Source organism: Crocuta crocuta, unplaced genomic scaffold (genome assembly GCF_008692635.1).
Source record: "Crocuta crocuta isolate KB4526 unplaced genomic scaffold, BGI_CrCroc_1.0 scaffold110, whole genome shotgun sequence".
Lineage (NCBI taxonomy): Eukaryota > Metazoa > Chordata > Mammalia > Carnivora > Hyaenidae > Crocuta > Crocuta crocuta.
Window position 1 is genome coordinate 3,040,571 of NW_027527386.1, and position 22,983 is coordinate 3,063,553.

Here is a 22,983-nt window from a genome sequence, read left to right on the forward strand (position 1 = left end):
CAGTCGTGTCTCCTTCTCTCAGCGTCGAAGAGGTGCAGGGCTTCTGGGTGGTTCTCCCTGTCGGCGATCAGCAGTCGTGCCACGGAGAGTGCGTGCGCACACGTGTGTGTGAGGGCGCGTCCTCCCTGGTCTGGGGCAGGTGGATCGAGGAGCGGAACTGCCGTGTGGCGTGGGGCCTCCACGGTCCTCATTCTGAGGGGCCGCCAGACTCCCCCCAAGCGGCTGCCCCTCTTACACCCGCAGCAGGATAGACGGACGCGAGTTCGCCCTGCTCACGGCCTCGCCCGCGCTTCCTGGTGCGTCTTCATAGCCAGTCAGGTGGGGGCCGAGGGCATCTGCTGGTAGTTCGAGGTGCGAGTCCCTCGTGACGAATGTCTAGCATCGGTTCAGAGACCTACAGGCCATTTGCGTATGTTCTTTGGGAAAGTGAGTGCGCAAAGGTTAGGTGTGGACGTTTCTAGCCGCCCCTTATCAGGATGTGGAAGTTCCCTTCTGTTCCTAGTAGTGGGGGGAGTATTTTGTCAAGAAAGGGCGCTGGGTTCAAGGGGATGCCTTTTCTGTCTCAAAGTGATCGTGGGCTTTTTGTGTCTATTCTGTTCACAGTGTTTATGACTGCTCTTTGGCTTGCTGAACCAACCATTTTTTCCCAGATAAATCCCATTTGGTCAAGTTGTAGAGTCCGTTTTATGTATGACTGGGTTTGGCATCCGGATCAACTGGCCACGTAGAGTAGGTTGGAAGTGTCTGTGCCCAGTTGCGTTCTGCATACGGATCCTGATGATTGGTGACATTGAGCTCATTTCATGTGCTTTTTGGCCACTTCTGTATCTTCTTGGGGAAATGTGTACTCCCATCATCCATTATTTAGTTGTATTATTTGTCCTTATAATTTTTTATTGTTGTCATATGAGTTTTTAAAACCCTGTTTAGGTCACAAATGTATCGGCTCTTTGACTAGCAAACCCACACTGCAGACCCAGACGAGGGGTCGTTGCCTTCATTGTCAATGATGTAGCTGGGGGTTCTGTGTGTTTGGATTTTGGGAACATGTCATTTTTATTTAATTTTTGTTTTTTTTAAAGTTTATTTATTTTAGAGACAGTGCATGAGCTGGGGAGGGGCAGAGAGAGAGGGAGACACAGAATCTGAAGCATCTCCAGGCTCTGAGCTGTCAGCACAGAGCCCGACGTGGGGCTCGAACCCACGAACCGGGGAGATCATGACCTGAGCCGAAATCGGATGCTTAACCGACTGAGCCACCCAGGTGCCCCGGAACATGTCTTTTTTAAGCAGCTACTGATCATTTTATCATAATTGTTTGCTCTTTATTTCAGTGATGTGGTGTCCTCCGATTTTGCTTGAAAGATATTATGCGTTTTTTCCTCTCTGTTAAAGTCACTTCTGGCTCTTTTGGCCTCAGTCTCCCAGGGAACTTTTCTCTCTGGTGCCCCCTTCGGCTTGAGTTCTAGGCACCGGGTTATATATTTTAGAGGCCCTGCTGACTTCTGAGTTTCTTCAGGAACTAGGACTCATCTTACACACCAGATGCTCCAGGCACCCTGGCCTGTGTCTGTGCCCAGAGCCCCCCTAATCCGGGTAAAGGGTTGTGTCTGCCTCTGTCATAACAGAGGGGATTGCGTCAGGCTCCTTAACCTCATTCCTTCCAGGGCGAGAGCAGCGCTGGGATCTGAGTGTCCACAACGTCCTGACATTCTGGTCCCGGTTCTTGGACCTGATGGTGCAGGGTCATCTTTGAGCAAGACAAATGTGTGTCCTCTGATTTCTGTGTCGTCCAAGTAGATATTTCATGTTTCAGTCCGTACAGTAGTGTCCGCTCACACCTGTCTCAGTGTAAATAACCCAATAAACTGGGCGTGTGTGAGTCTTATGTCAGCTGCTGTCATCACCCTGCGCTCATGTTCCAGCCCTTCCCGTCCTGTGCGCACTGCAGGGGACCTGCTCGCATGTTGTCACTCTCTACTCACGTGTGACTCGGGTCCTAGGAATGGAGGGCAGCTCCCTGCCTGTCACCCTTTTTCTTCCCACACACACGGGTGAGGATGGAGCTTTGCTGCAGTAGAACGTGTGGTATGTTTCAGGACTCTGTGGTCTTTGTGGATGTGGCTGTGAACTTCACCCCGGAAGAGTGGGCTTTGCTGGATAGCGGTCAGAGGAACCTGTACAGAGATGTGATGCTGGAGACGTGCAAGAACCTGGCCTCAGTGGGTAAGGATGGCCCCGTCCCTTCACTGGTGTTTACGGAAAAAATGTTTCTTACTGCTGTCCAGTCTTCCTGGGGCCGAGGAATGGGATTGTCCTGGAGGAGAGATAGACACAGTCCGAGCCTTCATGGCCCCTACATAGGGTCCCATAGCTTTTCCGTGAGAAAAGTTTTAAGTGTTAAATGGCCTCTATTCGTCTTGATCAAGGTCTGAGACTCCCTCATTTTATAAATGTGCAGGCAGTCTACAGTGAGCCCTGCTTTGTGGTTTCACTCCAGTGGAAGTTACACGGTGTTGAATACACATCAGACACCTTAAAATTGCTGCACTGAAACCCTCACTTAGCGAGAAGGGGATCCTGAGTTCACCTTGCCCCTGGACACTCTGAGGCTACGGGAACCTGTGCTCCCCCTCACTCTGCCATGCCCGGGAAACTGGCCGAACAGGTCTTCATTTGAAGCAAATGTGAAGGAAAAGGGTAGGCGGGGCGGAGATGTGGTTGGAACCCAAACCCCCAGCGTGGCTGCTCACAGGTGGGTGGGACATCCCAGTTACAGAGAAGCCAGGGAATCGGTCCCCACACCATGCACCCCTGGCCTGGGGGGGACCATGGTGTGAAGACCAGGACCCACAACACCAGCCTTTGAAAATCAGTGAGCCATAAGTTTAGAGGGTGGAAACCTCGCTGGGGCTTAATTCCAGGCTGTATCATTTGCTAGAAGACCCAGCACGGGGGCAGCATTTTGAAACTCACCTTAGTTGTATGTGATGGAGATGTATTGATTAATTTTAGGACACACACTGGGGGCTCCGGGAGCTCTCTCCAGGAACAGATGTGTGGGCAAGTGTCATTTGTCTTGCCTCCTTCACCCTGGGTGGCCAAGTGCTTGTAGGAGCCAGTTCTGATACTTTCCATCTATGTCACCAACACCATTTGCCACACCTCAGCATAGGACCCACACGACCCCCCTCCCCCAGGACACAAAATCAATGTACAGAAATCTGTTGCATTCCTATGTACTAATAATGGGGCAGCAGAATGTTAAATTTATAAACAATCCCCTCTTACAGTTGCACCAAAACCAGGGCAATAGCTAGGAATCAGCTTACCAAAGAGGTGAAGAGCTGTACTGTGAACACCGTAAAACACCGATGAAAGAAATTCAAGACAACTCAGAGAAATGGAAAGACATTCTATGCTCACGGATTGGAAGAACAAATAGTGTTAAAATGTCTATGCTGCCCTGGGCAATGTAGAGATTTAATGCAATCCCTAGCAAAATCCCAACAGCATTTTTCACACAGGTGGCACAAAAACGCTAACGTTTGTGTGGAACCACAAAAGACCTTAAATAACCAAAGCAATCTTGAGAAAGATACACATAACTGGAGGTATTGCAATTCCAGATTCCAAGTTCTATGACAGCGTGGTAGTAATTAAAACAGGATGATACTGGTACAAAAATAGAACCATACATCAATTGAGCAAAACAGAAAACCTAGAAATAAGCCCACGATTATACAGTCAGGTTTTTTTTCAGTTATTTATTTTGATAGCAAGAGAGTGAGTGCGGGGAATGGGCAGAGAAAGAGGGAGAGAATCCCAGGCAGGTTCTGCACTGTTAGTAAGGAGCCTGATGCCGGGCTCAAACTCACAAACTGTGAGATCATGACCTGAGCTGAAATCAAGAGTCAGATGCTTACCTGACAAAGCCACCCAGGCGCCTCGTCAATTAACCTTTAACAAAGGAGGAGAGAATATACTGGGGGAAAAGGGTAGTCTCTTCAACAAATGACATTGGGAAAATTGGACCCCTTTCTTCAGCACACATAAAAATAAACTCAAAGTGGATTAGTGACCCAAATGTGAGACCTGAAACCATAAAACTTCTGGAAGAGAGCCCAGACAGTTCTCTTTGATATCAGCTGTAGCAACATTTTTCTAGCTATGTCTCCTGAGGCAAGGAAAATAAAAACGACCACATCCAAATAGAAAGCTTCTGCACGGTGAAGGCAACAAGCAACAAAACTAAAAGGCAGCTGACGGAATGGGAGATTCTTGCAAACAGTACATCTTATAATGAGTTAGTATCTAAAATATATAGAGAAAACAACGCAATACCCCAAAACAAGCAAGCAATCTAATAAAAAGTGGTCAGGGGCATCAGACTGTTGGGCATCTGACTCTTGGTTTCGGCTCAGGTCATGATCTCACGCTTGTTGGGCTTGATTCCCACGTTGGGCCCCGCGCTGAAAGCAAGGAGCCTGTTTGGGATTCTCTTTTCTCTGCTCCTCCCCCATTCATGCTATCTCACCGCCCCCCCCCAAAATAAATAAATAAACTTTTTTAATTTTTAAAGTTAAAAAAAAAATTTTTTTTATGTTTTATTTATTTCTGAGAGAGAGAGACAGCACAAGCAGGGGAGGGTCAGAGAGAGACGGAGGCACAGAATCTGAAACAGGCTCCAGGCTCTGAGCTGTCAGCACAGAGCCCCATGCGGGGCTTGAACCCATGAACCGTGAGATTCTGACCTGAGCCGAAGTTGGATGCTTAACCAACTGAGCCACCCAGGTGCCCCAACATTTTTTTTTATTTTTAAAAATAATTTTTTTTAATTCACTATTTTTTATTTTTAAAAATAAAAATTTTTAACTTTAATATTTTAATTTTTATATTGTATTTAAATTTATTTTTTATTTTTAAATAAAAAATACTTATCTTTTGAGAGTGAAAGAGAGAGAGAGAGAGAGTGAGTGGGGAGGGACAGAGAGAGAGGGAGACAGACTCTAAAGCAGGCCCCAGACTCCACACTGTCAGTGCAGACTGGACATGGGGCTCTGACTCACCAATGGCGAGATCATGACCTGAGGCAAAGTCAGACTCAACTGACTGAGCCACCCAGGCGTCCAATAAATTAACATTTTAAAAAAAAAGGACAGAAGACATGAAGAGACTCTTCAAAGAAGACATCCAGATGACGAACAGGCATGTGGAAGGTACTCAGCATCACTCACTGTCAGGGAAATGCAAATCAAAACTGTAAAGATGTATCCCCTCCCACCTGTCAGAATGTCTGAAAGAAAAAACACAAGACTGCGTGATAGCGAGGATGTGGGGGCAAAGGAACCTTTGTGCGGTGTTGGTGAGAATGCAGACTGGTGGCAGCCACTGTGGAAAACTGCTTGCAGGTTCCTCAAAGAATTAAAAATAGAACTACCCTACGATCCAGGAATTGCACTGCTGGATATTTACCCCCAAAACACAGTCTCTCTCTCTCTCTCTCTCTCTCTCGGAAATAAATAAAACATTAAATAAATTTTTTTTAAATAAGGGGCTGCCCGGGTGACTCAGTCGGTTAAACGTCCGACTTCGGCTCAGGTCATGATCTCACAGTTCATGGGTTCAAGCCCCGCGTCGGGCTCTGTGCTGACAGATCAGAGCCTGGAGCCTATTTCAGATTCTGTGTCTCCCTCTCTCTCTGACCCTCCCCTGCTCACACTGTCTCTCTCCTTCTCAGAAATAAAACGTTAAAAAAATTTAAAAAAACAAAACAAAACACAAAAACACTAATTCAGAGGGATGCACGCACCCCTGTGTTGATTGCAGCATTATCTACAATCACCAGACTGTGAAAGTGGCCTGAGTGTCCATCACTAGATGAATGAGGAAGGCAGTGGTGTTAGTATACAGTGGAATATTAGCCAGCCATAAAAAAGAATGAAATCTTGCCACTTACTACAGTGTGGAAGGAGCTAGACAGATTTGTTAAATGAAATCAGAGAAAGACAAATACCAAATGATCTCACTTCTGTGTGGGATCCATGAAACAAAGCAAACGAGCCAAGGGAAAAATGAGGGCAAGACAAACCAAGAAACAGACTCTTCACTATAGAGAACAGACTGGTGGTTACAAGAGGGGAGGTGGGGGGCATAGAGGAAGAAGGGGGTGGGGATTAAAGAGTACCCTTATGATGAGAAAAAAAAAATTGAAGATACACAAAATTGAAAGATACAGTATTCTCATGGATTGGAAGGATTAATATTGTTAAAGTCCATGCTATGAAAAGCACTCTACAAATTCAGTGTACCTACCTACCTACCAATAAATAGTATTTTTCAAAGAACTAGAGCAAAAAATCCTAAAATGTGTATGGAACCTGAAGAGACCCCCCCAATAGCCAGAAGTCTTAGGAAAGCATACCAAAGCTGCCGATATAATCCAGATTTGAAACTGTATTGCAAAACTGTAGTAATCAAAAGAGTATGTTACTGGCATGAAAACAGGCGTAGACAAAGAGAACAGAATAGAGAGCCCAGAAAGCAAGCCATGTGTGTATTGTCCAAATATCTACAACAAAGCAGGTCAGAATATACAGTATAGAAAAGACTGTCTCTGTAATAAGTGGTATTGGGAAAACTGGACACCTACCTCCAAAAGAATGAAACGGTGCAGAGAAAGGGGAACCCTTTGGCACTGTTGGGGGGAATGCAAACTGAATGCAAAATTTGAAGGGGTGCATGCACCCAGAAGTTTATAGTAGCATTATTTATAACAGCTGAGCCATGGAAGCAGCCCAAATGTCCTTTGACTGCTGAATGTATAAATAAGATGTGGTGTATATCCACAGTGGAATATTACTCAGCCACCAAAGATAATGAAATCTTGCCATTTGCAACTATGTGGATGGATCTAGAGAGTATTAGGCAAGATAGGTCAGAGGAAAACAAATAACATGATGTCACTCATGTAGCATTTAAGAAACGAAACAGATGAACATATGGGAAGAGGGAAACTGTAAGAGACTTTTTTTTTGAAGAATATTTTTAATGTTTGTTTACTTTTGAGAGAGAGGAAGAGACAGAGTGAGAACGGGGGAGGGGCAGAGAGAGAGGGAGACACAGACTCTGAAGCAGCTCCAGACTCTGAGCTGTCAGCACAGAGCCCAATGCGGGGCTTGAACTCGTGAACCCTGAGATCATGACCTGAGCTGAAGTCGGGTGCTTAACCGACTGAGTCACCTAGGTGCCCCCATACGAGATTCTTAAAACAAAATTTTTTCATGTTTTATTTATTTTTGAGAGAGAGAGATCGTTGAGTGGAAGAAGGGCAGAGAGAGAAAGAGAGAGAGAGAGGGAGACACAGAATCAGAAGGAGGCTCCAGGCTCTGAGCTCTTAGCACAGAGCCCAATGCAGGGCTCAAACCCACGAGCTATGAAATCATGACCTGAGCCGAAGTCGGACACTTAACTGACTAAGCCCCCCAGGCCCCCAAGAGACTCTTAAGAATAGAGAACAAGCTGAGGGTTGATGGAGGGAGGTGGGTGGGTGATGGATTAGGAGGGCACTGGTTGTGATGAGCACTGGTGTTGTATGTGAGTGATGAATCACTGAATTTTACTCCTGAAAGCAATATGGTGCTGTATCTTTACTAACAAATTTAAGTAAAAACTTGAAGGAGCGCCTGGGTGGCTCAGTTAGTTCAGCATCTGACTCTTGATTTCAGCTCAGGTCGTGATTTCACAGTTTGTGAGTTCAAGCCCCACGTTGGGATTCCCTCTCCCTCTCTCTCTGAACCACCCTCAATCACACTCTTATCACTCACAAAATAAAGAAACTTTTAAAAATTTGAAAAGAAAGCAAAACAATGAAATGGGGCCCCTCTCTTACAGCTTACACAAAAGTAAACTCAATGTGGATTAAATACCTAGATGTAAGACTTGAAAGTATACACCTCTTGAAAGAAAACAGAGACCGTAAACTCAAGGACATTATTAGCCTTAGCGATATTTTTGTGGACTTGTCCCTCAGGGAAGGGTCAAAAAAAAAAAAAAAAGGAAGAAAAAGAAAAACCCCACACTAAACAATTGGGATTATGTCAAACTGAAAAGCTTTTGCACAGTGAAGAAACTCAACATAATGAAAAGGCAACCCTTTGTTTATGGGAAAGGGAGAAGATATTTGCCAATGATACCTCCAGTAAAAGGTCAGTATCCAAAATACAAATAATTCCTACAAGTCAACACCAGAAAAAAATTGATTAATAAATGGGCAGAGGAACTTAACAGCCATTCCTGAAGACGATATTCAGAAGGCCAATAGACCTCCAAAAAGCTGTTGAATATCACTAATCATCAGGGAAATGCCAATCAAAACCATAAGGAGGTATCTCAGAGAAGGTAGAATGGTTAGTATCAAAAAGACAGGAAATAGCAAATATTGATGAGAATGAGAGACCAGGAAACCCGTCACTCTTCGTATGAAGGAAAACTGGGGTGGCCATCATGGAAAACAGTGTGGAGTTTCCACAAAAAACTAAAGCACAAGTGGGGCGCCTGGGTCCATTAAGCATCCGACTTTGGCTCAGGTCATGATCTCACGGTTCGTGGGTTCGAGCCCCGCATCGGGCTCTGTGCTGGCAGCTCGGAGCCTGGAGCTGCTTCGGATTCTGTGTCTCCTCCTCTTTCTGCTCCTCCCCTGCTCAGATTTTCTCTGTCTCTCTCAAAAATAAATAAAACACTAAAGAGAAAAAAAACCTAAACCACAAGTACCACATCGTCTATGAATCCACTTCTAGGTAGTTGACCATATGAAAAAAAAGCTAATACAAAAAGATGTGTGCACCCCCACGTTCCTTGTGGCACTAGGCACAATACTTACGATACGCAGGAGTCCACGACACATGAATGGCTAATGAAGATGTGGTGTCTACATACAAAGGGTATCACTCAGCCGTATGACATGGATGGGTTCTTGCCATTTGTGACAACATGGATGGACAACATGGGTGTCATTCCAAGTAAATAAGTCAGAAGGATAAACACCATGTTGTAACTTATATGTGGAGTCTAAACAAAATGAAGGAACAAACAACGCATAGAAACAGGTGTAAAAACTTGAGAAGAACATGGTGTTTGTGAGGTTGGAAGAGAAGGGAGGGACAGGTGAATGGATGAAGGGGATTGAGAAGGACAGAGTTGGGCTTATTAAGTAATGACATCATGGGAGTGAAGAGTACGCACAGGGAGTATGGTCAGGAGTATTGTAGTAGTTTGTATAGTGACCAGTGGGAATTCCACTTACTGTGGAGNCGTGGGTTCGAGCCCCGCATCGGGCTCTGTGCTGGCAGCTCGGAGCCTGGAGCTGCTTCGGATTCTGTGTCTCCTCCTCTTTCTGCTCCTCCCCTGCTCAGATTTTCTCTGTCTCTCTCAAAAATAAATAAAACACTAAAGAGAAAAAAAACCTAAACCACAAGTACCACATCGTCTATGAATCCACTTCTAGGTAGTTGACCATATGAAAAAAAAGCTAATACAAAAAGATGTGTGCACCCCCACGTTCCTTGTGGCACTAGGCACAATACTTACGATACGCAGGAGTCCACGACACATGAATGGCTAATGAAGATGTGGTGTCTACATACAAAGGGTATCACTCAGCCGTATGACATGGATGGGTTCTTGCCATTTGTGACAACATGGATGGACAACATGGGTGTCATTCCAAGTAAATAAGTCAGAAGGATAAACACCATGTTGTAACTTATATGTGGAGTCTAAACAAAATGAAGGAACAAACAACGCATAGAAACAGGTGTAAAAACTTGAGAAGAACATGGTGTTTGTGAGGTTGGAAGAGAAGGGAGGGACAGGTGAATGGATGAAGGGGATTGAGAAGGACAGAGTTGGGCTTATTAAGTAATGACATCATGGGAGTGAAGAGTACGCACAGGGAGTATGGTCAGGAGTATTGTAGTAGTTTGTATAGTGACCAGTGGGAATTCCACTTACTGTGGAGAGCATTTTGTGATGATTATAATTGTCCAGTCACTATGTTGTACCCCTGACCACTAATATTATTGGTCAATATGATCCTCCCCCCTCCCCCCCACAAAAAAAAGCCCAAGGGCTCCTGGCTGGCTCAGTCAGAAGAGCATGCAATTCCTGATCTCAGGGTCATGAGATTGAGCCCCGTGTTGGGTGTACAGATTAGTAAAAATAAACCAAAAAAAAAGCTCACACTTCTCCATAATCCATGACCTTGAAGACTGAAGTCAGCGCCCATCTTCCAGATTGCTTGGTGTCTTTCAAATGTTTCCTCCTGCTGAGCTCTTCTCGGGGGCAGGGCAGCAGCCACTCACACCATCTAGTCTCCTAGTGACAGCTGGGGCAGCGCAGGTGGGCTCCACCGAGGGCCTCTGCCTTCGGAACAGGACAACCCTCGGTTGACCAGGGTCCGGAGAAGGGATTGGTGTTTGGACACATCCACTAGAAACATGACTTGGGGCACCTGTGTGGCTCAGTCAGTTAAGCATCTGACTCTTGATTTTGCTTCAGGTCATGATCTCATGAATTGTGGGGTGGAACCCTGTGTCGGGCTCCAGGCTGACAGTGCAGAGCCTGCTTGGGATTCTCTCTCTCTCTGCCTCTGACCTGCTTGTGCTGTCCCTCTCTCTAAAAATAAATAACAACAAGAAAGAAATGTGACTCAGTCTGTTTGAGAAGGGGGCTATGTGTCATTTCCCTCACTTCCCTGTTGGACTTTTCATCCACCCTCACCCTCGTGGTGAGCCTGTGTTCCTCTTAATAGAGGTAGGGTGTGGATGTGAATCTTGCCCAATCCCTTCCTACTTTGTTTTTCTAATAATACTTAATCTCCACATTAGTCTCCACCTATATTGAAATATTTCTGAATGAATGGGCTGCCATTTGATTCACTTTTCCTGTCCTCGCCAAAGTCCCAGATTACCTCGGAATGTTTCCTTGGTCGCGTGACCTTTCTTCCTGATGAACTTCATTTACATTTGAGATCGGTATATGAATGGAAGTCCACATTCGGTCTGTTTTCTTTCTTTTATCCACTGATTCTTTTCCAGCAAATTAAATTATGCTACCAAATGTTGCAGATTATTGCATTCGAGTTAATACCAGCGGATCAAGTCCTCAGTGGGATGTTTTGGAGGATGAACCATCTCATGATGAAAAATTCGTAAGATCTGCAAGAAATAATTCCTGGTCTGTTTTTGGAGAAAACCAGACATTTCATAGCAGAGGAGATTACCTGCGAACCCAGGAAAGGCATTTTAGGTGAGTGACACTTGCAGGGAGAAGGGGGAGATGTTGGGAGATTGTGAGACTATCTTGGACTTAGAACAGCTGTAAACATAGCTCAACAATCGTGTAATTGACTGGAAAAATACCGTCTAGATACTGATCATCTGAACCACCGTTCAGGTGGAAACAGTGGTCAGGGAAAAGTCTATGTGAGAAGCCCTGAATGTTATGCCTATTATGTCAGCCAGCATGGTCAGTTTGTGCCACTTGTAACTATGCAGACAGTGCCCCAAACATACCCATTCATTGACAGTGGCCATTATGTAGTCCAGTAATGATTAACAGGCAGCAGCAGATCATTAATTGAGGGATCGCTTGCAAGCATTATTCCCTAACCGTGTGCCTTCCTATTTGGAACAGAAGCCCTTTGGTGGAAGGGGTCTGCGAACGTTCTGACGGTGATCAACGTGGAGAAGCCCTGAACCCAGTTACAAGTCTCACTGTGCGTGATGGGTATCCTACTGGAGGCAGACCCTGTCAGTGCACTAAGTGTAGAGAAGCCTTCACAGACAGCTTTATGCTCGGGAACATGCGAAGACCTCACGCAGGACTCCGACCTGGTGGCTGTGAGGAGTGCGGGCTGGCCTGCAGCTGCGCCCCGAGCCTCACCACTCACGCGGACACAGACCTCGCAGAGAAATCCGGTGAAGGTCAGGACGCCGGGAGGGCTTCTCAGTCGTACGCGAAGAGTCTCCGTAGTAAAATATCTCTGGAGTGCAAGAAATGTAGAAAAGCCTTCATTTGCACGTCTTCCTTTCAGGGTCCCGTTCGGGGTCCCTGTGGGCAGAGCGTCCACGCGTGTGGCGTGTGTGGGAAAGCCTTTTTGTTTCAGTGCCGTCTGACGTGTCAGGTGAGAACTCAAGCCGGGGAGAGAGCCGGTGATTTTATAGACTTCGGGAAAATCTACAGCTGCCTCTCCTACCCTCAAGGCCCCACAAGTAATCCAACAGGGCAAAGAGTTTTTGAATGTGGGCTCTGCGGGAAAGCCTTCACTCGGCGGACCTACCTTCAGAGTCACGTGAGAACGCACACTGGGGGGAAACCCTATAAATGTCAGGAGTGTGGGAAAGCCTTCACTCGCCGGGCCTACCTTCAGAGCCATCTGAGAAAGCACAGCGGAGTGAAGTCTTTTAAATGTCAGCAGTGCGGAAAAGCCTTCTATTCGTCCTCGTACCTGCAGATACACGCGAGAATACACACTGGGGAGAGGCCCTGCGTCTGTCAGCATTGCGGGAAATCGTTCAGGTACCCGGCCAACCTGCGCGCCCACGTGAGGACGCACACCGGGGAGCGCCCCTACGAGTGTAAGGAGTGTGGAAAGACCTTCAGCCGTGTCTCCTCGTTTCGGAGGCACGGGAAAACCCACAGTTGAGTGTGCAGCCTGCGAAAGGAAGGAGTGTCGTTCCTCGTCCCTTCTGTTGTTTCACCCCCTTCGACGTGGAAGAACGCACGCTCGGAAGAGACGCTTGTACGTAGTGCGGCAGAGCTTTCAGGCAGCTCCGGCCCTTTGCGAAGGCATTTGAGATACACAGTCGCGTGAAACCGTAGGAAAGTAGAGAGGGTGGGGAGGCCTGGCGGGTGTATGGAGTGCGTGTGGGGAGGCACAGCGGGGAGGGACCCTCTGAAGGTCACGACCACCGTGGGAGTGCGTTCAGTTGCCACGGCCGCCTTCACGAACACGTGAAGCTACACAGCGGACGGTAAGCCGTGGAATCTCAGGACTCTGGTAGGCCCTTCCGGGGTCCCGGAGCCCTGCGGGTCCGTGTGACCACTCACCCTGGGCACTGAGGGAGCGCCTCCAGTTGTCCCTCCTCCCCCCGACGACACGTGTGAAGGAAAACGCAGTGAAGCGAAGGCCGAGAGCGTAGGAACCACGGAACGGCCTCCGGGCGTCCCAGGGACTTGTGAGCACACGCACGGGGGACTGACCCTGAGCACAGCGCCTGCGGCACAGCCTTCGTTCTCCCCTAACGGTCGTGTTTTAAATGGGAGCAGACACGGTGCAGAGGAATCTTCTCAGTGGGGAAAATGTCGGGAAAACTTGAAGTGTAGTACTTCATGCTTTTTGTGCACGGAGGTCAGGTAGGGCCGGAATCTTCTAGCTGTTGCGAATGTGGATTTGTCTTTGCAAATGCCTCCTGGGACCCGAGTGCGTTAATTGCATTGCATGCCTGAGAAGCATCCCGCTGTGTCCTCCTCACCTATGTGACACGATTTTGTTATCTCAGATTTGAACATCACCCACAGTTCTAGAAAACGTGTCTCATTTCCACGACAATGTCTTCTGGACCGGACCCAGGGCTGATGAGTGCTCTGTACATATAGCTCATCCTCTGGTGCAGAGACTAGAATTCCCCGACTCCGCATCTGCCCTTCCTCGTGGCCTTTATTTAATCACAAGTTGTATCTCCACGTGTGCCGTCGCAGCTGCGTGCCCCACGGACGTTAGTAAACGTGCAAGGATGTTGGGAGAGGACAGTCTCCCCTCATTATGTTTGTAGTTTGACCCCCACTCATCGCCCTTGATCTCAGTTGTTCATCAGTCATGACCCATTGAGTTACGAAGAGAAAACTTGTTGGGGACGCCTGGGTGGCTCAGTGGGTTAAGCGTTGACTCTTGATTTCGGCTCAGGTCATGATCTTGCGGTTTGTGGGATTGATCCCCGCATCAGGCTCTGCGCTGACAGCTCTCTCTCAAAATAATTAACTTTTAAAAACAACAGAAGAGAACCATTGTGGCGTGAAGATGAAAGCTGGTGTCTGGCTGGTTCTGCTGCGTTTCATTGTGAGCCTGGTGAGGCGGGAGACCGCGTGTCCCGGGATCCTTCTCTGTGCGGCTCTGAGAGGAACGCCCTGAGAAGGGAAGCTGTGCGGCTCGGAGAGCAGCAGTGAGGAACCGTGAGCCTCCAGCGTTCCGTTCCTCCAGGGGACAGAGACGCGTGGGGACCCGGATGGGCCTGAGTCCCAGTGCGTCATCCTGGCTTCTGGTCTGCCGTCTGGAACAGCCCCCACCCGAACACAAGTCTGATGTTAGTTTTTGTTGGCACGTTCCAGAGACTTCCATGAGCTGTCCCGTGACAGACCATCTGGGCTTTCTGGTCCACACGGATCCTTGTGTTGCCCTGTGACCCGTTGTGTCAGTGGTGTCTCTTCAGGCTGTCGTGCTTGGTAATGTCTCTCATCCTGTGACCCCTCTATCTCCATGCTTTTCTTAAAAATTTTTATTTTACTTTCTTTTTCTTTTTTCTTTTCTTTTTTCTTTTTTTTGAGAGAGAGAGTGAACAGTGGAGGAGCAGAGAACCCCAAGTGGGCTCCATGCTGTCAGCACAGGGCCCGACTCGGGGCTCCCTTTCCTGAACCGTGAGGTCACAACCTGAATCAGTACTGAGAGTCGGACGCTTCACCGACTGAGCCACCCAGGCAGCCCTTCATGCTTTACCTCATACGTGATTTCTGTGGTAGCACCTTGTCCCTCTCAGGGCACATCTGTGTCCTCCCCACCCCCACCCCCCCNACTGCTTGTGTAAGAGAGAAACCCAGTGTGCTCGATGACTATTGTGACGTGTGATTTCCCAGTGTTTAATTCTGTCGTTTTTAATATGTGATCCAAAACACTGTAGTTTTTGTGAAGTAGAATCCCCCACATTATTTCTTAGGAAGCGTATTCCCTGGGTTTTCCAATCTTTTACATCCTTATAAGTGTTTTATGATTTGTTACCTGAGAGTTTATGTTAAAATATGATCTGTTGGAAAAGTGACTCATTTTTGAATGTGTCATTTTTTTCCATATATGTTCGGAAGCAACAGTACTAAATACTGTTAATCTTTAAAAAACAAAAAACAAAAAACCTGACACTTCTATGCCAGGAAAAATAGGTTTATCTGTTATTAGCAGTTCAGTACAGGAGAGCTTCAGCAAAAGTATAGACATGTCTGGAGAACAGAGAGGAATTCTCTTTTATAGAGGAGAGGAGGATTTCTAGAAGGGGCAGGTATAACACAGCCCATTGTCGTGAAGTGGGAGTTCAAGTATAGCGTCTTTTCATGGGCTAAGCTGTGACATGTGACAGTCTGTCATTGGCTAGGCCATTAATGGCAGAGGAGAAAACGTTTCTTCCTCTTGGTGGGACAGTAAAGCAATAGCCAACGTTGTATTAAATTGCAGGGTGTCTTTCCTTTTGAATGTGTAGTTGACAATCACTCCTCCTCGGTCATGAGATCTGTCCAAGGTCATTCTTCAAAAGCATTACTGATCAAGAGACCGGCTTTCGGTTTTTAGTGGTTTTGTCCCTCAGTGCTGGGGAGGATGTTTCCTGGTTCTGTGTCTTATGTGAGAGAGGGCACGTGCACAGCAGTGGAAGCCAGTTAGGGCCCCAAGAAGGAAGGCGGGGTGGGAGAAACTCCCGCGCGTCCCATCTAGTCTGTTTATCAAGGTGATAAGCATTGGAGGGGCGCCCGGCTGGCTCGGTCAGTAAAGCATGCTGCCCTTGATCTCAGGGTTGTGAGTTCAAGCCCCACGTTGGGTGTAGTGATTACTTTAAAATAAAATCTTAAAAAGAGAGAGAGAGAGAGATGGTAAGTATGGGAAATCATTTAATTATTAGGCACATCATTTTCACAAAAGTTTGACAGGCAACAATATAGAAACCTTAGAATAAATATACAAAACTAAGTAGCTTGGCAATTTTACGTTATGTGAATATTCTTTTTTTTTTTTTTAATTGTTTTTGAGAGAGAAAGCATGAGCAGGGGCGGGGCTGAGAGAGGGAGAGAGAGAATCACAAGCAGGCTCTGCACTGTCGGCACAGAGCCTAACGTGGGGCTTGATCTCACAAACCATGAGACTATGACCTGAGCCGAAACCAAGAGTTAGATTTTTAACTGACCAAACCCCCCAGGTGGCCCAACGTGAATATTCTAAACCGCGACCCTAGGCCTGGAAGTACTCAACTGAAGTATTTATTGCCACTTCTTCAGACTTCGGGGAGGAAAGTCTTGTTTATGAAAGCAAACCCAGAGTGCTGGCTGTCCCCGGAAGACCCTTGGGGAAACAGCGTGGAAGGGAGAATGGCGGAGGGGTGCCGGGCATGTGACTCGCGATCCCAGGGTTGTAGTTCGAGCCCCATATTGAACATAGAAATTACTTAAAAATAAGTTATTAGAAAAAAACCCCAGAATAGCAGATGCTGTAAGAGCACAAGGATCAACTGAGTGGATGGGGCAGGTCTAGTGCGAATAAGAATCCGAAGCAATAGCTGATGAAATTTTTTGCAATAATGGCAAAACTTGAAAGTTTATTTTTATTTAAGTTACCTCTACCTCCAGATTCATGAGTCTGAGATCAAGAGTCCCATGGGGCGCCTGGGTGGCTCAGTGGGTTAAGCGTCCAACTTTGGCTCAGGTCATGATCACGACGTTCATGGGTTCAAACCCCGTGTCGGGCTCTGTGCTGACAGCTAGCTCAGAGCCTGGAGACTTTGGATTCTGTGTCTCCCTCTCTGTCTCTGGCCCTTCCCTGTGCTCTCGCTCTCTCTTTCTCAAAAACAAACATTAAAATTATTTTAAAAAGGAGAGTCCTGTGCTGCCCCAACTCAGCCAGCCAGGTGCCCCAAAAGACATTTTAAAACAGCATTGTTGTGGGGCAACCTGGGTGGCTCAGACAGTTAAGTGTCCGACTCTTGATTTTGGCTCGGGTCACGATCTCACAATTCCGTGAGTTCAAGCCCCACATCAGTCTCTGCACACTGACTGCGCGAAGCCTGCTGGGGATTCTGTCTCCCATCTCTCTCTTGGCCCCTCCCCTGCTCGCTCGCTCTCGGTCTCTCTCTCTCTCAAAATAAATAAGCTTAAAAAAAAGTATTGTTATTCCAAAAGTTTTGAACCAAATGTNTCTCCATCTCTCTCTTGGCCCCTCCCCTGCTCGCTCGCTCTCGGTCTCTCTCTCTCTCTCAAAATAAATAAACTTAAAAAAAAGTATTGTTATTCCAAAAGTTTTGAACCAAATGTGTTATTAAATACAGCCTATAGAGTTGCATTTTTAGAAACTTCTACTGCCTGAGAATCCCATGTCGGTGAAGAGTCCAGATGAAAGAAAGACTTCTTTGAATTCTGGACCTCTTCCCTCTTAGAAGAAAGCAAGTGACAGTCACTTTGTCAGGGGGTCACGAGGAGGGGGGTTCCGAAAGGCCCCAGCTTGAAGAAGAGAGCCCCCCTCTTTTGTAGCATCTTCTTCCCACGAAGGAGAGGGAAGCAGCAACGATGAGGAAAAGGAGCCCAGGCTGGGGCTGGACGCCTCAGGAAGGCCGCGGCCCCGGGCTCTGCTGTCTGTCCGGGAAATCTTTGCCGACTCTTGGTCCAGATGTGTGGTCCTGCCCTTGGCTAAGTTACGTGCATGAGTAACGCCATGTAGCTCATCCTGTTGGGCCGGACAGCAAAGGGGAGGGTCAGTACCTTCAAAAGGATTTGCAGTAGTTCACGCAGCCTAATCTTTACCACTCTGACCCTTTTTATTTTTTTATCTAAAAGAAACATTGAAAAAAAATTTTTGAGACACAGCGCCTGAGCAGGGGAGGGGCAGAGAGAGAGGGAGACACAGAATCCCAGGCAGGCTCCAGCCTCCAAGCTGTCAGCACTGAGCCGGACGTGGGGCTCGAACCCATGAACGGTAAGATCCTGACCTGAGCTGAAGTCGGACACTTAACGGACTGAGCCACGTGGGCGGCCCCACTTTGATCTTTTTTTTATTGTTGGGAGGAGTGGCATGTAAAAGGTCATGGGGAGTCAGAAGGACGTGTCAGCATTAAGCAGTCCTGAGGGTTTTGTGTGGACCCAAATGCGGTCTGGTTCCAAGATCAAGTGCCCGGAAGTATTGATTCTGAGTTTGAGCAAACTGCAAATTGTTGAGACTCTATGTCCCTTTAAGCCCCAGAGTTTAACAGGTAGATGATGTCTCCCATTGAAGGGGAGCAGAGTATGAGACTATCCTTAGTGTAACAAACAAGAGGCAGAAAACCTATTCTCCAGGTCAGCTTTAGGGGCTTGTGAAAGGAAAGCCTCCCTGTGGGCCCCGGGGCAAGATGGGTAAGGATGGATAAGATGTATTTCTTTCTGAGCCTCCAGGTGAGAGCAAAAACTGGCTAAGCTTATCATCTCTTATCATCTCGAATGCTGGAATCCACTGCAGAAGTAAGTCCCGGTGAAAAATTTGCTCCCAGTGGCAGTGGATGTCCGTGCCAGCGGGGGTGGGAACAGACGGGAGGGATGAAAACGTTATTTGCTGAGACGTCTTGGACAGATGTCCAAGGTCAGCCACTGGATTTTCTGCTGAGTGAAACGGGTGTTACAGGGAATAGTGCGGGCGGAGGCTTTTCATCTCCTGTCCCCAGCTTGATGCCCCAAAGAGCTTCTTTGTCTATAGGGTATTGACTGATTCTGGGAGGAGGTGTTTTTTGTTGTTGTGTTGTTGCTGCTGTTTGAGGGAGGGCGCAAGTGAGCGAGGGGCAGAGAGAGTGAGACAGGAAGCGAAACTCTAGCTCTGCCAATGCGGGACTTGAACTCACAAACCATGAGATCATGACCTGTGTCCAAGTCACATACTTAACGACTGAGCCCCCGGCGCCCCTGGGAAGAGGCTTTGAAGGCTCCGTTGAAATCCTGATGGGAGGTCACTGGATTCTGCCACTATCAGTTGAGGATTTTGCCCAGAAAGAGTACGGGAGCTGAGCCAGTGGGGACAGTGGGGACAGATGACCAGTGTTCCTAGGCTCTACTGTGGTGCCTCAGAGACAGCACAGAATGGAGTCTGTGGGCTCACTTACTTCCTCTGATCGTCTGTTTTGGTTACTACTGCCCGATTCCAGAATTATTTGCCCATTCTGAGAAAATGAAATTATGGGATTTTACCTTTCTTAGACCAGCCTAATACATGAGTGGGGGAGGAGGAAGGGAGGAGAAGGTATCTCTCCAAGGGCCTAGACAGAAGGAAGGGGCTGACAGGCAGGAACCTGTTGAGATTTTTTTTTTTTAATATTTTTTATTTTATTTCTAGGAGAGAGAGAGAGACAGCGTGAGCAGGGGAAGGTCAGAGAGAGGGGTAGATACAGACTCTGAAATTGGCTCCAGGCTCTGAGCTGGCAGTCAGCACAGAGCCCGACACGGGGCTCGAACCCACAAACCGCGAGATCATGACCTAAGCGAAAGTCCGATGCTTAACCGACTAAGCCACCCAGGCGCCCCCGCTGTTGAGATATTTTAGAGGATCCCCCCCATATTGGAACTGTTTTAGCCCCTCCGGTCTGGGGCTGCGATACAGCAGGGGTCAGGCCCCATGCGTGAACTGGTGTCAAAAGGAGAGAGATTTCTTCCCAGTGAGGAGGTGGTTCCAATGAGGGAGCGCGGGGGCCGGGCTGAGGGCACCCCCCGCCCCCACGGTGGGGTATGTGTGCTATTCCTGGACATTCCCAGCTCCCCGCCAACAAAGGAAAGGGGTTCAAGTGCTTGCCATGGTAACGTGGGAAACTAAGGCAAAGTTAAGTTCCCTTACTGCCTATGACCCACAGACAAGTCCCTGAAACCGGCAGAGGGACCTCTCCCTAGGATCCCAGCTGCCTCGATGACCCTGCCGGGGGCAGAAGGGAATCTTGGCTTCACATTATCCCGACCTCGCGGACCCTGTACGTCTACTTCCGTTATCTCAGCTCCCCAAGACGCATGCCGGCAGTCCTACTCCAGGCCTACGGCTCCCTGATGCATAGCTGAAGGGTCTCATGACTGAGGTTTTATTAAATGGTAATACGTGGTGTTTCCCTAGCAACAGCCAGCCCCTTAAGGTTCTGAAAACCTTGCTTCCAAAATATCTTAGAGACTTACTTTATCCTTGACCCCCTCCCAACCTGAGGGTATCTGATGAGTTACCGTCATGACCCCATGCAGCTCTTCCTGCCCACAGGTCCTGTCCCTGAGCTTTAATAAAATCACCTTTTTGTACCAAAGACGTCTAAGAGCATTCTTTCTTCGCTGTCGGCTCCGGACCACCTCACCATCACCCCAAAACTTCATCAGTTCCACAAGCTGAGGCAGGGGACTGGGAAGGGCCCCTGGGGCCCCGTCACCGGGAATGAGGAGCAGTGGGAAAGGCCGGCTGGAGGGACGCAGGTGGGCGGGGTGCTTGCGTTTGCAACGAGCTTTTTCCCAACGTCCTGGCTTTTGCAATAAGAAAGCAGAGGTTTTTTTGTTTTTACCAGTTTCTTTAAGGCCTTTGACTTAACCCTAAGTGGACATTAAGGATGTACTGGTCTTTCTCTTAGGTGACCCATCTAGGGAGTGAGGAGTGTGACTGAAATTACCTGAGCCTGGAATGGATGCAGTTTCCCATTCCACCCTGGTTTCTCTTGCCTAAAAGAGCAAGAACTCAGTTGCGCTCCTGAATAAACAAGAGCTAGGAGCTACCTACATGCGCTCAGTACCTAAAGTTCAACCAGCATTTTGTTGAAAGACCATCTGGAGTCCATTGTCATCGTCGTGGAAAGGCTCGTCAGGTTGTGGTGTGCAAGTCTGAGTTTTGTTCCAGTAGTCAGGTTTACGGGGACAACTTGTACTTGCTCAGTAGTATTTCCAGTGAATGTTCTAGCATCCTGGCAAAAATGTAGGTGTCTTGATTCCCTAACACTCTAGGATGTTCCCATTGGGCCAGCTTCATCCAGCGTTAGGCCTGGTCTCTCCAGCAAGCATGTGAGCTATAAATCTGAGAAACCAGGGAGGTGAGTATGAATCTGTTAAATTCTTCAGCAAACCTTTGGGGATCCGCAGTCACTTTGGGAGAGTCTAATTCTGGGTCACAGTTCTGCCTTAGTCCAGGGAAGGTAAGTCATTGGGCTTTATTTGGACCCGCTCAGGGGCCTGTCTTAACAGGTTCAGGAAAGGAAGGATTGGGGAGAGAATCTGGAAGGATTCAGGGCCGGGGTAGAGAGGAGGCGGGGAGGGAGCACTGATGCCTGGTCTGCACTGGAAGAAGCTCTCTCCTATCTGGAGACAAAGAAGATGGGGAAGGAGGAGGCTCGGAAGCCATTTTGACACCTTTCAGTGGTTCGTCTCTGATAATTTAGGAATAGTGTTTTGCAGAGAAGGGACTTTAGATCCTGATAGTGTCTGGAAGCTTCCAAACACCCGTTAAAAATAGGCATCCCATCTTGACGGGGTTTTGGGGCAATGGTGAGTGTCCAGAGCCGATGGCCAAGAAAGCATTCCTGAGATGTCTTCAGGAAAAGAACGTGCCATTAGGAAAGCAGAGGGACAGGACCTGTGGGCAGAAAGAGCTGTGTTGGAAGTGTGAGGGGTGACCTGGGAGTTCGGGGGGCTAGAGAAGAAGTTTCCAAAAGGACTTTTCATATGCTGAAGAGGACTCCTAGCAGGGGCCTTGCTATGGTCAAGGGAAGGTGGTTTTCCCTCTTGTAAGGCATTAACGTCAAGACCAGACGGTTGGGAGTTAACTGGAGGAAGGGCTTACTCTGCCTGTCTCAGGTGCTTGCCAGTGGGCTACAGGCTATAAAGACATTTATTGTTTTTTAATTTTTAATGTTTACTTCTGAGAGACAGGGAGAGAGCGCGCCAGCAGGGGAGAGACAGAGAAGGAGACAGAATCCGAAGCAGGCTCCAGGCTCCGAGCTGTCAGCACAGAGCCAGATGCGGGGCTCAAACCCATAGACGGCGAGATCATGACCTGAGCCGAAGTCGGTCGCTTAACTGACAGAGCCACCCAGGCGCCCCCATAATTTTTTAAATACAAAGCCAGAGGGGACCACAGAATGGGTCTTGAGGGACGCCCTTTAAGTATTTTGATGACCGGAATCCCATTCCATGGCTTTTTCTTTGGAACAGAAAGAGAAATTCCTCAATACCACTGTTTGCACAGGAACAGGTTGGTTCCAGAAGGACTTGGTCAAAGACCTACCCAGGAAGAGACAGAGTCTACATGATGCGGAGAGGAAAGCGGCAAGAATTGCAGGGACAATTAAATTTCCATAAGGCTTGCAGCCCGTTGACAAATACTTCGGGCTGGCGGGGTCGGACTTTCCTCCCGGAACCCCCAACTGTCTTAATGTCAGTCCCTTGCTAGGGATAAATAAAGAAGTAAATAACCAAAAACAAACAAACACCAAAAAAACAAAAAACCCAGCAACAACCGTAGTTTGACAGTAGCAAGGCCTCTAGGGTCCTGTCTGTAAGTCGTCTTTAGCGTATGAAAAATAGTTTCGGAAACGTCCTCCGTCTTCCCCTCCCCGAACTGCGAAGAACACACTCAGCTGCTCCTCACAGTTGTCCCGCAGCTCTGACTGCCCACGGGTCCTGTCCCCACGCTTTAATAAAACCACTTTGCACTAAAAACATCTCAGGAATTCTTTCCCGACCTTTCTTTCGCTCCGGAGCCCCACTTACAATCACACTTGCTGAGGAGCTGGCCGGAAGGCCAGCACACTGCTAACGGCTCAGTTTCTGACACCAAGTAAGGTTGACCTTTAGCGTCACGTATTTCACTGGCCAAAAAACCCGGGTTTATTGGCAATAGCAAGAATTGCAAATCAGGACACGCAAGAAATGGCAAATCCATGGGCAAGTTCAGAGAGGAAAGGAGAGGATGGGCTTTTCCAGGAA

At 47.8% G+C, this 22,983-nt stretch overlaps 1 protein-coding gene across 1 annotated transcript in view; it reads left to right on the forward strand.

The window, feature by feature from the left end:
• LOC144219229 (zinc finger protein 77-like) overlaps positions 1-14,841 on the forward strand; it is a 19,658-nt gene extending 4,817 nt beyond the window's left edge. Inside the window, exons 2-4 of the mRNA XM_077749224.1 lie at positions 2,100-2,226; positions 11,127-11,307; positions 11,695-14,841. Of these exons, the coding sequence (XP_077605350.1) occupies positions 2,100-2,226; positions 11,127-11,307; positions 11,695-12,706 (1,320 nt within the window). The 3' untranslated portion in view covers positions 12,707-14,841. The remainder of the gene's footprint in view (positions 1-2,099; positions 2,227-11,126; positions 11,308-11,694) is intronic.
• Positions 14,842-22,983: the final 8,142 nt, after the last annotated feature.